At 40.2% G+C, this 14,110-nt stretch overlaps 1 protein-coding gene and 1 non-coding gene across 2 annotated transcripts in view; one reads left to right on the forward strand and one right to left on the reverse strand.

Moving 5' to 3' along the window:
- Positions 1 to 9,017, forward strand: part of grb2b (growth factor receptor-bound protein 2b) — a 34,822-nt gene extending 25,805 nt beyond the window's left edge. The window contains exons 4-6 of the mRNA XM_046072518.1: positions 3,682 to 3,804; positions 4,500 to 4,668; positions 6,859 to 9,017. Of these exons, the coding sequence (XP_045928474.1) occupies positions 3,682 to 3,804; positions 4,500 to 4,668; positions 6,859 to 7,044 (478 nt within the window). The 3' untranslated portion in view covers positions 7,045 to 9,017. The remainder of the gene's footprint in view (positions 1 to 3,681; positions 3,805 to 4,499; positions 4,669 to 6,858) is intronic.
- Positions 9,018 to 13,768: 4,751 nt separating this feature from the next.
- trnas-aga lies at positions 13,769 to 13,850 on the reverse strand. The gene has a single exon. It is a non-coding gene; the product is annotated as a tRNA-Ser (tRNA).
- Positions 13,851 to 14,110: the final 260 nt, after the last annotated feature.

The raw sequence follows: 14,110 nt of genomic DNA on the forward strand, positions 1-14,110 counted from the left end.
GGGGGGGGGGGGGGGGGGTTTGTTTGTTTGTGTTTTGAACCACTTCAGAGAACACTTGGCAGGATCCTTAGAGGACATTACCTCTGGACCTGCGTTCAGTGCCAGATTAGCTCTCTGTTTATTAATGTGCTCGAGGCCTCTTACGCTTAATTGAATATTGACCTTATTGCATCATTACTGGGTTACTATCAGATGCACCTTTTTTTTCTGTGTAAGGGGGGAGGACGTCATTGTATTCATAACAGTACTCAAGTGTTGACATAGTGATGGAGGATTTTTATTTAGTGCAGTGTTTTATGCCAAAAAATATAGTAAATACACAAAGGTAGTTAATCATCTCATTATTAAAAAATAATAATATAATCATTCTTAATAAATATTATGAGAAAAATCAGATGCTTTTATTCAGCCTGAATTAATTATCCAAAACGTAAACACACAAAATCAATACTGAGTTGTTAAACGTTCGCAGTATGTAGACATATGTAAAAATTGTGGATTTTTTTTATTTGATCGACCATGTGACATGTTTGAATATTTATTTGTCAGTATATTCCAGCCCATATTCTCATCAGATTCCATGAGATTTGTGAGGTAAATTTCACCCCTCAAACCGCTCATTACTTTATTATTGCTTTCTCATCAGGGGGTTAGGATGAATCTTTTTTTTTTCCTGCCACTCATCCCGACCACATCAAAGAGAGCAGAGTGCCGTTTAGCAGGCTGTGTATGTGCAGGACCTGATATTTCTACACAAGAGAGGAACTGGCTTGGCACTTCTGTAATGAAGTAGGGCATTGTGTTGAACAAATGATTTAAAAAAAAATATTTAACGTAAAATGCTTAGTCTCCTCTGCTCGGTTGTTTTGTAAGGAGCGCTGCTTTGTGTATTTGCTCTCCATAAGTTGACCGATTAATTGTTTTGTTTGCTTTCTCATGCGCAAGTTAACACGGAAGCAGAGTTTTAAAAGAACATTGAGCAGTATTCTGCGGGGGCTGTTAATACTCAACACTAAAGTAAATATAATACAGCTTTTACTGTGAAATAGCCAGCAGGCCAAATTTCCCAGACTAGATCCCAGATGAAACCCAAATCACAGACTACAGGCTGACAGAGGTTGTCTAATGTCTCATGTTCTTGTTCATAATGTCTCCATTATGTGTTACGTTGTGTAAGTGTTGCCACATCCTAGGACGTCATCAGATGTTTTTAATGACATTTTCCTTAACTTTTCCCCTATTGTTCCCACTACACTGTGATCCAGTATAGTGCAGAGCATGGGAATTAGATTTCCATGAAATAGTTTTGCACCTTGTTTCTGTGTAGAATGTAGGTTTACTGTAATTGTTTGATTGAAGAAAACAAACGTGCGATTCATCTGCACACCCAACGTCATCTATGACCATAATGTGCGTTAGCGTGTCGCAATGAAGTGCTGCACTCGGTCTAAACTGGAAAAACCTGCAACATCTGGAGTTTTGGAGTATTTTAGACAGACACCTAACAACATGGTGCTCTGTAAGCTATGCAAATTAGAAATGGTTTGTCACAGCAACACAACCGCTTTGCATGACCGCTACGTACAAACAAGTGAAGGGAAAGCTTCTCGGAGTTCTTTGTCAACACAACAGCAACACGGCACTGCAAATCCTGTTTACTTTGTGTCGCTACACAAGCTCAAAATATCCGGATCTCAACACGAGGAAGGTGTTTCTGTTAGAAGTAATCACAAATGATTTTCTGAATGCTTCTTCATCGACCCCGGGGTAACAGTAATTTCTGCATTGCTGCTGTCATGGTAACGTAACATTACATCATGTGTCCTCTAACGGACGGACGTTTTACATTTCCTGTTTACTTTAACGGCCGTGTATGAGTGAGAAAATGACTTACACTAATCGTTTGTTATTTTCTTTGCCCCACATTAAAGCAAAAATGCATTTGCCAGTGATCATCATACTGCAAATAAATCCATGTCATGACCAAGTCAAGTAATACTTTCAAAAATAATACAGTTCAGGGGAAGGGTTGCCGCACGGTGATTAAATTAATCTGCATGTCACAGCGATCCTTTTGAATTGGAGGTCCAGTATTTTTCTGATCGGACTGTTATCATGACACAGCAGTGACGTGTCTAATGACGAAAAATTTTATTTATTACTATTATCACTATTCTAATGTGCATATGTCTCTTTTTTAGGATGATGAGATGTGTTTTTGATATTTCTTTTGGATAAATTAATAGAGGAATAACAAAAATATTTAGAATAATGAAGAAATTAGTCATTAGATTCATCGACTAATGGGAAAAATAATTTTTAAACTAACTGATACAAAAATCCTCGTTAGGTGCCAGTACAGCAACGGTGGTGACGGGGCAAATAAAGTGGCTGCCTTTGTCTGTCATTGTGGTGACAGCTAAGTGCCATCGGAAAGCACCAGGCACCCGCAGAAACATGCACACACAGCTGTGCTACACAGCAGAGCACACAATAGTGTGCTTTAAGTCAGAGTCCTTTCTGTTTGTACGCAGATCCTTTCCCCTGCCCAACAGTAATTGTGTTTATGTAGCTAATGCTTAAGTTTGTCAGATGGTCTGAGAGGTAGAGCAGCATGAATGCTTTCGAGCCCTCACAGGGGCGGAGGTGTAGGTTGCTGATAGTACTGCCGGTCGTTGTCCTCCCGTTGTTTCCTTGGCTCCACTAATTGCTCTGCTATCACTTTTATCAAACAGGGAAAGAGACTCTGTGTGCAGGCTTGCCCGGCTGCCACGCACAGATACAAAGCGGATCAAGAGTTGGCCATTTCATTATTGATTTTCACCTCCGTGTAAAGGCGCCAAGATGTCATCTTTGGGCTGACTGTACTTTTTAATTATTTACACAAGTAAAGAGCTCTCACTCGCTTTGCCCCTTGCATTTGTCTCTCCCTCTCTCTATCCATCTTTGTCGCTCTCACTTAATTCCTCTGTCAGGGCTTTCTCACAGTGATATATTAGTTGCAAATGCCCAACTAAAAATAAATGTATGTCACAAGTTGATTGATAACTTGCTGACTTTAAATCTCAAATAAAATCTGTCATTTTCACTGCTTCTCCATTTAGAGACTTTGAAACACAGATGTTTGCGATCACACAAAATGTCTGTTCTTTGTTTTGTCTTTGCTGCTATAGTTGGATAATGACTAATCGACTTCCTGGTAAATGGATGGACAGTGAATGCACCTTCACAGAACTGGCCACTGCTTGTGTAACTTTTTCCTAACTTCCTGGTACAGAATTGTTTCTCTTGTGAGTGGTAGAGGGCTCTCTCTCTGTATGGCCTGTAGGCCACTTAGAGTAAATTCTGAGTTACATGTATTTATGTGTACTGTCACCACTGGGCAGCTTGGTGCATCAGTTGTTGGCACAGTCTCCACACTGTTGTGTCTGCAGTTCAAACTTGTCAGCCAGCAGGAGGTGTGATGTTTGTGGGAGTCCACAGACCTGAAGTTTTGCTTAATAAAAACTTTAACTTTCTCATTGATGTGAATTGGAATATTTACGTGCATTAGCTCTGTGATACACAGACACTGTCAAAGGTGTACCCCACCACTTGCTCTTCACAGATCCAGTCTATGCAAGAAGAAAGGGAGGCTTTGGGTCTGCCTAGTCGATGCTCACTTGTACCTGTTTTCTCCAGGTGGTTCTTCGGGAAGATTCCCCGGGCCAAAGCAGAGGAGATGCTAAACAAACAGAGGCACGACGGGGCCTTCCTCATCCGAGAGAGCGAGAGTGCGCCAGGAGACTTCTCCCTCTCCGTGAAGTAAGTAGCACTGCGCCAGTGTGCCACATGATTCACACTCACGCTGTTCTCTTTAAATACAGTTTACCATTTGTTACAACCCAGCTCAACCCATTATCTTTACATCAGTGTGCAGTTTCCCCACAACTGATCAGGTTCATAAATTTTCATACTTACATGAGTGAGTAATCAGGACAACCTCTTCCTCATTCTTGTGAAGTCTCAGTGCTGCCCTCTGGTGAAATGAGTGTTTAATATCCTTTGTAATGTGTGTTGGACATCAGGAGTACTTGCTGTTTTAGCTGACACGTCCAGAGCTCATTTCCTCTTATCTGTCTCTCTCTCTGTTCTGATTTTCCCAAAGCACACAGTTCAGATCAGTTCACAGCAGGTTACATGTAAAGTTGATGCTAAGATATGGATCTAACTTACCGTCTGGACTGTCCTGATTCTGCTTAGTCAGCCTGTATTGAATGTCAGTCGGTTACTGGCGTGACTGACTCATTTGACTAACACTTACCAGCCTGTCGCAGACACGCCCTATGTATTTGATAAGCGAGGTTAATGTCTGAGTGAGTCTTAGAGTTCCTCTATATTGATTTAAGTCTGTGCTTTGCCTTCAAAAACAACTTTAGATGCTGTCAGAATCTTTTTGTGCATTTAAGTATTGCTGAAGATCCCCTCCTCATAGTTTTCCTCCTTGTGACCTTGTGCAGGTTTGGAAATGACGTCCAGCACTTCAAGGTTCTTCGGGATGGGGCTGGAAAGTATTTCCTATGGGTGGTGAAGTTTAATTCCCTCAACGAGCTGGTAGACTACCACCGCTCCACCTCAGTCTCTCGCAATCAGCAGATCTTTCTGCGAGACATAGAGCAGGTCCCCCAGGTAAGAACTGAGATCCTTAACTGTGACCAAGAGTAGCAGTGTGTTGCAACATGGTCTCTTTTTAACATTTCTTACAGGAGGATGTAATTGAATGTACCTTTCAAACGTACTAGTATCAAACATGCTCATATAGATATTTGCCCCTCCTTCAAATCTAGATCACTTATCTGAAAGTTCTTAACGCTGCAGAACCAGAACGAGCATTTTTGTCGTCAGCACAGCCACATTTGGACAAACTGAAGCGATGTTGTTTGCAGAAATGTCTAGTCTCTGAAAAGTGTCATTAGTAACTCTGATTTCTGATTGTGTTCAAGAAAAGTAAGTTAGTAAAACTGAATTATGCTGAGGGAGAAACGGATGAAAATCCCCCTCTATGTTTTCAAAATGAAACATGTAGATATTTGCCCAATTAGACATCATTAAGTAACTTAACATCCGGTTGTGCTTTCTACAAATTACAGCAAAGTAATTTACATACGCAACACTGTCTCTCAACATGTTGCATCTCACAGACATGAGTGACTGACTTAAAGATGTAGATTACATTCCTGCCGTGATATTGTGGGTTAAAGGGTTTGGCAGTAGATGATGCGTAAAAACATCTGTGTTTTGCTGAGAATTCATTTGAATATACAAAATTGTATTATATATGCACCCCTGTTTAATCGGATGGTTCACTCTGGAGAAAGATTATTGAAAATGCTGCACCGCACTTAGCTGTCTTGTCACAACACAACAGACACAACCGCAAACAACACATTCCTCTTGCGTGTCTGAGTGACTGTGATGCAAACCCATAATGTTATTTTCTATGGGTTCACGCTAACACTGTGGGCCAGTAGGCTGAGGATTGCGGTAATATCTTTTTCATTAATCTCACCAGTAGAAATCCTCTGGCTGACTGACCACAGCAGCTTAGTTTTTAAGTTAGCCGGAAAGTGAAACCTGACGTAGGTGTTGCACTTCTAAATTAGTGCACCTAGAGTAAAAACGGCAACAGCCAGTCTTAGCTAAAGAGCTATTTGTGTAACCTATAAAAACAAACATATAATAGCTTATCAGTTAGAAACATGCAGATGAACATGTTCATTCAAATATGTGTGGCTGTTTGGGTGAGTCTGGACAGCGGCGGGAGGAGGAAGTTAGCTAGAGTGAAGCGGGTAGCCTGCAGACCTGAGGGACAGCTGCAGGGGAAAGAAGAGAGGAAGTGTGACCAAAACCACACAGAAAAATAAAGAGATGGAGACAGTTAGAGGGAAAGAGACAGTGATATACAGATAAGTAGGAGGGGGGAAAGAGAGGCAGCCTGTGAGAGAGAGAGAGACAGAGAGATGGCGCCGCGTTGTGTTATCTCCTCTTGTTATAATTATATAGTGTATCAGGGTGCAGCACTATTGTTTATTCCTGTAGGTTGAGGATGTTCACGATTTGAGAGCAGCCACTGAAAAAACATTTATCCTCATGATTTAGATATTTGGCAGCAGGTTTTTTTGTCTTACAACTTATTAATTGCAATCAAGGAATGGACATCTTGTGATGACATGAAAGTTGGCTGTACCGTAAAACTTCGATTAATAGCGCAGGCTTTTATTTGCTTCAGTCACTGAACTCACCCTGCCTATATTTGGGACAGGTCTGTATAATAAATCCCTTTCACACAGAACCCTTGCTCAGCAAAGATGGGGAAATGGGCAAATATGAAATTGTTTATTTTTACCTGTATGAATTTTACTTTTTATAAAAATGTAGCTTTTTTTTGTCTCTCGTTTACTATACCAGTAAATGTAAATTGTTTCTGTAAAATAAACTTAACAATTGAACTGTGGAAAATTGAGTATTGCTAAAAGTTTTAAATTTTATATTTGTATGTGTGATCTAAGCAGGTTAGAAGTAGCTCAAGAGAGCGACACTGTGGGTTTTCTGAGGTTTTAAAAATCCAAAGAACTTCTATAAAAACAAGACCAGGCGTCTAATCGATACCAGCGTTTATTTGTCAAAACGTGTAGCCACACCAGGCCAGTAGAAGGGGCAGGCTTTTAAATGAAGTTTTACAGTACTCTTCTTGAATGCCCTACCTAAGGTTACTGAGACCAAGAACGCTGCTAACTCAGAAATCACAGTGAATGTTTCAGTGTTTTTAATCATCATTTCACACCTTTGCCAACCCGTTTCCTTCTTCTGATTGCACAGCATCCCACATACGTGCAGGCGCTCTTTGACTTCGACCCCCAGGAGGAAGGCGAGCTGGGTTTCCGACGCGGCGACTTCATCCAAGTCCTGGACAACTCTGACCCCAACTGGTGGAAAGGAGGCTGTCACGGCCAAACGGGCATGTTCCCTCGCAACTACGTCACGCCTGTCAATCGGAACATGTAAACAGTCAGATCATGTAAACAACAGCAGCCACCACAACAGCAACCATCAACACCACCACCACCACCACCACCACCATCATCATCGTTGATCTCATCAGCCCCCCCATCCAACCACCAACCACCCCTACACCCCTCTTCACCATACCACGATAACAGGAGCAGACAGGAAGAGCGCATACAACCGAAAGAGAGAGAGTGAGTTTAAAACAGGAGTAGTGCTTTCGTAGGCGTCGCTGTGTGGGTGGCAGCGGAGCAAAATCTGGAAAAAAAACTTTTTCTTGTGCTGAGAATGTTCACCTCCCTAGTGAACGCCTCGATGAGGATTGAACCGTCTTTGAGGGAAATCTAAACGCAGAGAAACTAAAGAATAGTGCACCAACCGTGAAGATAACCAAATGATTCTACCGCTCGCACAGCTGCTTCTGTCTTCTCCTTAACTTCTTAACATTCTGCCTTTCCTCTGTTTTTTGTTTTGTTTTGTTTTTCTGTGCCGCATGTTGTTTTAATCACCTAAATGAAATGCCTACCGATAAATCCTAACTCTGTTTAAAAAAAATTTTAAATAATAATAAAAAAGAAGAAATGGTTTTAAAAATGTACAAAAAAGACGAGCTAGAGAGAAAAAAAATGCAATCTACAGTACAGCAAGTTTCCATGTCTGAGATCATTGGCACGTGAGCATTGTACATCAGCCATCGGCTGTATAAATAAATCAACTATAGAGAGAATCCATTTTTTAAGAATATATATTATATATTTGTATGTGTTTTTGTCTGTTTTACCTCTCATCACAAATTGTATTTTTTTCCATTTGTAAATTATGTTCAATCTTTTGTTAGTCTGGATAAGACCTAGTAGCTCTAGAATGTGCTGAATTGTCAGGCAATTTTTTTATTTTTGTTTTTTTGTTTTTTTTTCTGAATCTGTCTGAGGGCTCTCCCGGATAATACAGCATGATATTTAAGGGGGCATGAATTTGATTCGAATAGGTTTGTCTTGCCTATAATGCAAAGAAAGTAAAGTTAGCTCTCTGTGAAGAAACAAATCAGGAAGCTAACGCTGACCAGCAAGTAGAGCCATGAATGCTGCAAGAGCTGTTGTATTACGAAGCCCAGTTGTAAAGGTCAGCCACCTTTTCAAAGCCAATGTATTTATTGCAGCCATTTTACTTGGGCAGTGAATGTAGCTGACTGAGTCCATTGACATTAACATGAGGGAAGCAAGGTCGGAGATCTGAACTACACAACCATGCAAGGGATTTTAAAGACATGCTGAAATAGTGATGTTTTCATTCATAAAGAGAACGATGTATGGAGGATTATGTACAGGCAGTGAACATGCATATTCACATAAACACTCATTACATGCATGCATACGCAGACGCTCTCCTCCTTTGTTATACCTGCACGTAGCAAGGAGGCAGAGTTTGGATAATCACATTGTGTAATCACCAGTGCAGATCTGCAGCTGGCACAGATAACCAGTTCAGAAAACTGAGAGATTGTCTTTTATGCTAAAAGAGAGAGAGATCAGCGTAAATGATGTAAGTTGTTTTTTTGTCCTTTTTTGTTTTTTCTTTCCCAATGTGGCGTCTGGTCAAGCACTTTTTTTGTCAAACATTTTGATTTCTGGCCTGGTCCTGTGCGTGTGTATTTGTGTGTGTGTTTGTGTTATTGGTTTCTGTTTTCTTGTTCTCTCTGGATAGTGCCTTTCTCTCTGGTGTTTCAGTGTCTCCGACCTGCTACTTTGAGCCCCCTCCCTATATGGGGCCTGCCAGTCCTGCAGTGAGAAACAGTGTACATAACTCAACCTGTCCCATCCAACAATGAACCCCCACCCCCCACATCACCCCGCCTCCACCTTTATCCTCACCAACATGGAACTCTTCTTATTTAAGTGTCTCTCGCCTTGTCTTACCTAATGATACTGTTTTGTTTTTGCTCTTTTTTTATTTGCATTCGTTTGTTGTTTATTTTTTGTTGTTGTTTTTTTTTTTTTTCAATTAATAAAATGCAATTATTAAAAAAATTTGGTTTTTTTTTTGTGATGTATATTTTAGAAGAGACAAAACGCATAGATTTGTACGTGTGCCAGGCTATGCCATCTTTAACAGCTGGTTTCTTAGTATGTGTGTATTTTAAATTTTACATTTAAAGGAAAAGTTTGACATTTTGGGAATACGAGGAGTTCATTTTTTAAGTATCTTAACACGAAAGGGAGTAAACTGTTCTCTGAACTCTGAATCGAGGGTACTAAAAACGAGATAATTTCTAATTACTATGTTGTGTTTTTATCTTACTTATGCCTGATGTGCTGTAATAGTATCATTGTCAGCCAACAGCCTCAGTTTTGTCTTTTAAACCTCAATATGTGCATTTAATATGAGCTAACGTAAGCTAAGAGTGAAACCCCTGCATGAAGGCAAGGCAGCGTTGTGTTGCTTATGACCTCAACCTTTTCATTTGTAAGAGGAAAAACGTGTGAAGCAGTGGTTTCCAGACACATCGGTGCAGTATGATAATCAGCTTGCAGACTTGGAGCTTGCTTGTTATGAGTAATCCGTCACAACTGAGTATCAGGCGAGCTTTTTTGATTTTTGGCAGAACTATGTTTGCTTGTTAACGCAGTTGAAAAAACAAATTGTTTTTCATCTGTGTCCTGTGTTTGTGGGCACCTCAGAAAAGCTGGATTTGAGAGCAGCATTCATTACCTCAAACCTGAAACAAAAAGAACATCTTTTCAGATAAATCCCTGCTTTAGCTTTGCATAACACCCAACCATAATGATTATCACTGTGAAGACTGCAGGTTTATTTATTTATATTCCTTGCTGAAACAGGAAAAAATACAGTCAAAACAGTACAGCATGCTTATTTGACTTGTAATAAAGAGGCTAAAACATGCAACTGCATCCACAGTCATCAAAGAGATTAGTCCTTTTTGACATCTTAACCTTTAGATGATCTTGCCCATCTGCACAAATTTAAATGATATTGCCTGTGTTATGCTGGTGGTGTATTAAATCATCTATGTATATGATCCATAATTTGAAAATGCATACTACAGGATTAGCATGTTCGACCAAAAGGCCATCCCTCCAGACACAGTGGCAGTGAGTCAGTCAGTGGGTTTAGTTAAACACCATCTCAACACATTTCATTATGAAAGGCGTCCGAAGTGTCTGTCTTTTTCTTGGAGTGCAGATGATCTGAATGTGTCAGTTAATCTGAATACGCAGTGAAGAGGAAGCTGATGATTTCATTTCTTGAAGGGAAGCCCAGGGTGCTCTGCATGCAGCACTCTGCTGCAGCCAAGTGAGATCTTTATAACATCACATTAGCCACGGTCTGGTGCACTGTCTGCTCCATATTTTGACTTTTAGCACTCCCAGTACCACTTTCACTCTTCTCTTCAGTCTGGCGCCTCTCAGCCTTCATTTCTGTCGCCGACTGCCTTAAGCAGACGCTGTTACATCAGTGCTGTCCTCTTTCTGGCCCTCTCATCTGGAATGTTTTCTAGTTTTGAAAGATATCCGGCTGCTCCAGTTCTTCTTTTTACCTTCATGACATTTACCGGTCATGTTTGTGCTGCAGTCTTCATTGACCACTGGTGGCACTGGCAGTTATTGAATGAGTTATTAAATGAGAATAAGACATTTCTGATGGACACCATATATATATATACGTATATAAAACTATACACAATATAAAGTCTCGTCATTGTGAGAGGCTTTTCTAACGTGTGAGGTCTAAGCATGAACTCTGCCCCAGGGACCGTTTGTCATATGGTGCTGCTCGATAACAGCTGTGCCAGCATTAAAAGCCCGCTGCTCTCCACTGTGGACATTTTAAGATCATTTGCAAGTGAGGAGGACATGTCGTGCAGAGTTGAGAAGATTTTTATCAGCGTGTGAACTGTGGACCTGTTTGTGCCAGTCCCTCAGCATCACATTTAAAATGAGATACTGTTTGACTGGATTTGGTAGGTGTAATAAATAAACCATGTTTGGGAAAATGCATTTGCAGAAGGATGTAGGCACTGCAATAAAAAACCCTGTTTGCTGTACATCATGGGACATTATCTCTGACAACAAAGACCAATGACTGTTTCCAGGGCAGCTCAGGCAAATCAGATTCCACCCCTGGCTAACCCCCTAGCCCTGCCCCTGGAAACAGCCCCACTGAAGGTAATAGGTAGTTTGCTTGTTAGTATCACGGATAGTTTACTGAACATGCCTACCAGGTACAAGCCCAGGGGACCCTGGACCAAACCAACTGTATGAAGTGAAAGTTTGATCATGTCAATCAAACAACTACAAAACAACACAAAACAATATCAAAGAGAAGCAAAACAACTACAAAAAGATACACAATTACTACAAAGGGATGCAAAACAACATCAGAGACGCAAAACAACTACAAAAAACACATAACGACTACAAAGAGGCAAAACAGCTACAGAAAGATGCAAAACAACTACAAAAAGATACAAAACGGCAGAACATCTACAAAAAGACGCAAATTACTACAAAGAGACATGAAACAAATAGAAAGAGATACATTTGTAGTCACTTTGTGTCTCTTTGAGTGTGGGTGTCTTGCTCTTTTGTAGTGTGTGTCCAGGGGCCTGTTGTCTCATAATGTCCATGGCTGTAGGCTGTTTGGAGTTACAAATAGCAGCTATTCATTGATATTATATCATAATAGAACATGTATTTATTAGTAGTATATTCAGAGGCTAAAAAATGTGAGTCTACACATTTTTACTAATTTAACAAATGTGCCTACCTTCTTTAAAACTGTGCATCAATCAAACCAAATTTTTAAACACCGGCCTCTGACTGCATCCCTCTGCTTTCTCTTGTTTACTGTTGTTAATGATGTCGCCTGAGTGGGCAGCAGTCCTCCACTGAGGTGAAATTTAACCCTCAACCCCTTATGTAATATATGGAATTACGAACCCATGAAAAGAATCTGTGTTCCTGTGTAGGTGTTTGATATGTGATACAGTTATCAGATCACTTTTTAAACTGCATGAGCACATTCATTTATCTGACATGCAAATGTGAAGACTTTCCACCCCACTCCCACTGGCAAACACAGGTAGATGAGTTGAGCTCAAACACACTTTGACGCACTGCTGCTCCAATTTTGACCTTTGTGGCTGTTTTGTGGGTGCTTTTAGGGTCACATTAGGTGGCAATTTGCAATTCAAACGTTGCATTCAAGGCCTAAACTCTCCCAAGCCTCAAGAATGATCCCTCATATTCCATCATTACATTTAACCACTCATCATGCAAATAGCCTTTGTACTGGAAACACTTAGTTCTTTGTAACCCTGCCCATCTCTTATTCCTGCTGCCAAATGTCTCGTAAATACCTAACGTTCAGACAGGTACACGGCACTGAGAGGTGACGTGTGGGAGGAGAGCTCATCCTGTTAAGTCATTCCACTCTGTAGCATTAAAACACAGCAGCTGACAAATGTAGAAACTTTTTTTCACCAAGAAAGCTGACTTGGTATACTGAGATGGTGCACACTTTTTATTCAGTCATGTATGGCATTTTACTGCCACCTGCTGGCTGATCACCATACTACCTAGAAAAACATATAGAGGACTTCAACTTTCTGTAGTTTTTAATTATAATCATCGCAGATGAACATGCTGAATGAGAGACCTAACATGTGGGCAAACACCACATGACCATAGGTGTCATTTACACTGGAGACATTTTTAAATGGCTGATTTCGTCCCCATTACTTTTTGAAAGCATTTGCAAAAATGTTCTGAAAAATTGCTTGCACCAAGAAATGTCAGATAACAAATGAAAATGCTTTGAGAAAGGTTTATTTGCACAACAAGAAAACATGCCATGCAGTTTAAATATAGAGGACACCAATGTGCATTTTCCAAAAATTGCAACTGATTACCGCATTATATTGTTATATCTATGAATGGTCACCTGCCAGCTGAAGTTTTTGTTTTGTTTCCTTTATTTCCTTTTCCTATATAAATATAGATATTTCCACCTTAAATTGGAGCATAAAATGTCTCCAGAATGCAGGAAATTAAGTGTTCAATGCTCCAATTTTTCTGGGGGAGGACAACCAGACCCCGCTCATATATTTCAGTATTTCATGTTTCTTCAAAATAGTGTTAAAAATCTTCTTGTCTTGTTCTTGTGCATCGCCATGTCTGTGACCCACGTGTATCATCACTCCCCTAATCTGAGCCCCTGTGTCCCCACCACTTTTCAACACAAAGTGACGCCCTTGCACATTACAATTCAGTGGTGGAGAGGAATGACTTCAGATAGTTCTTTACAAACTTTTTGCAGCAAAGCCACGTAGATTTTACAATACATGATATACTTCTAGAAATCAATTAAATCTATCATATTTACCCAATCGTGACACTATAAGTCTATAAATTAGTCATATAGCCAGCTATTTATCTATTTGTCTTTGTCTTGTTGAATTAGTAAAGCTTCGTCTTCACTCAGTTAAATATCTGAGTTTTAGACTACTTCGCAATGCCGAGCAGTAGGGGGCGCTGTTTCATTACTTTAAACCATTTTAGTGGTGAGTCCAGTGATCGAGCTTATCCAGTGTTGCTTTGTTAGCCTGAACACAACATGTCGCCCACCGATGTCATTGATTTGTATGGTGATGATATGTACAATAATATGGTTCAAAGACATTATCTGAGTAAAAATACTATAGAGACGTTGTCGGCAGGATTCGAACCTGCGCGGGGAGACCCCAATGGATTTCTAGTCCATCGCCTTAACCACTCGGCCACGACAACTTACACATAGTACCCTCTTGCAGAATAATTTATACTCAAATACAATTCATACAACGTGGGAAAATATGATGTAAATCAAACGTGTAGCTGTGTCAGTGTCATCTAACCGGTCAGTAAAATAATCAAGGACTGGCAGCTGATGGGGAGGGAAAGCTAGAAATTAATTAACCTGAATTTACAAGTTATCCATATCTTTATTATTGTATCAAATAAATACTGTTGCTGATTAATTTTAATGGTTATTGCATGAACCCTCTAGT

The sequence above is a fragment of the Micropterus dolomieu genome, linkage group LG02, assembly GCF_021292245.1.
Source record: "Micropterus dolomieu isolate WLL.071019.BEF.003 ecotype Adirondacks linkage group LG02, ASM2129224v1, whole genome shotgun sequence".
NCBI classification, from domain to species: domain Eukaryota; kingdom Metazoa; phylum Chordata; class Actinopteri; order Centrarchiformes; family Centrarchidae; genus Micropterus; species Micropterus dolomieu.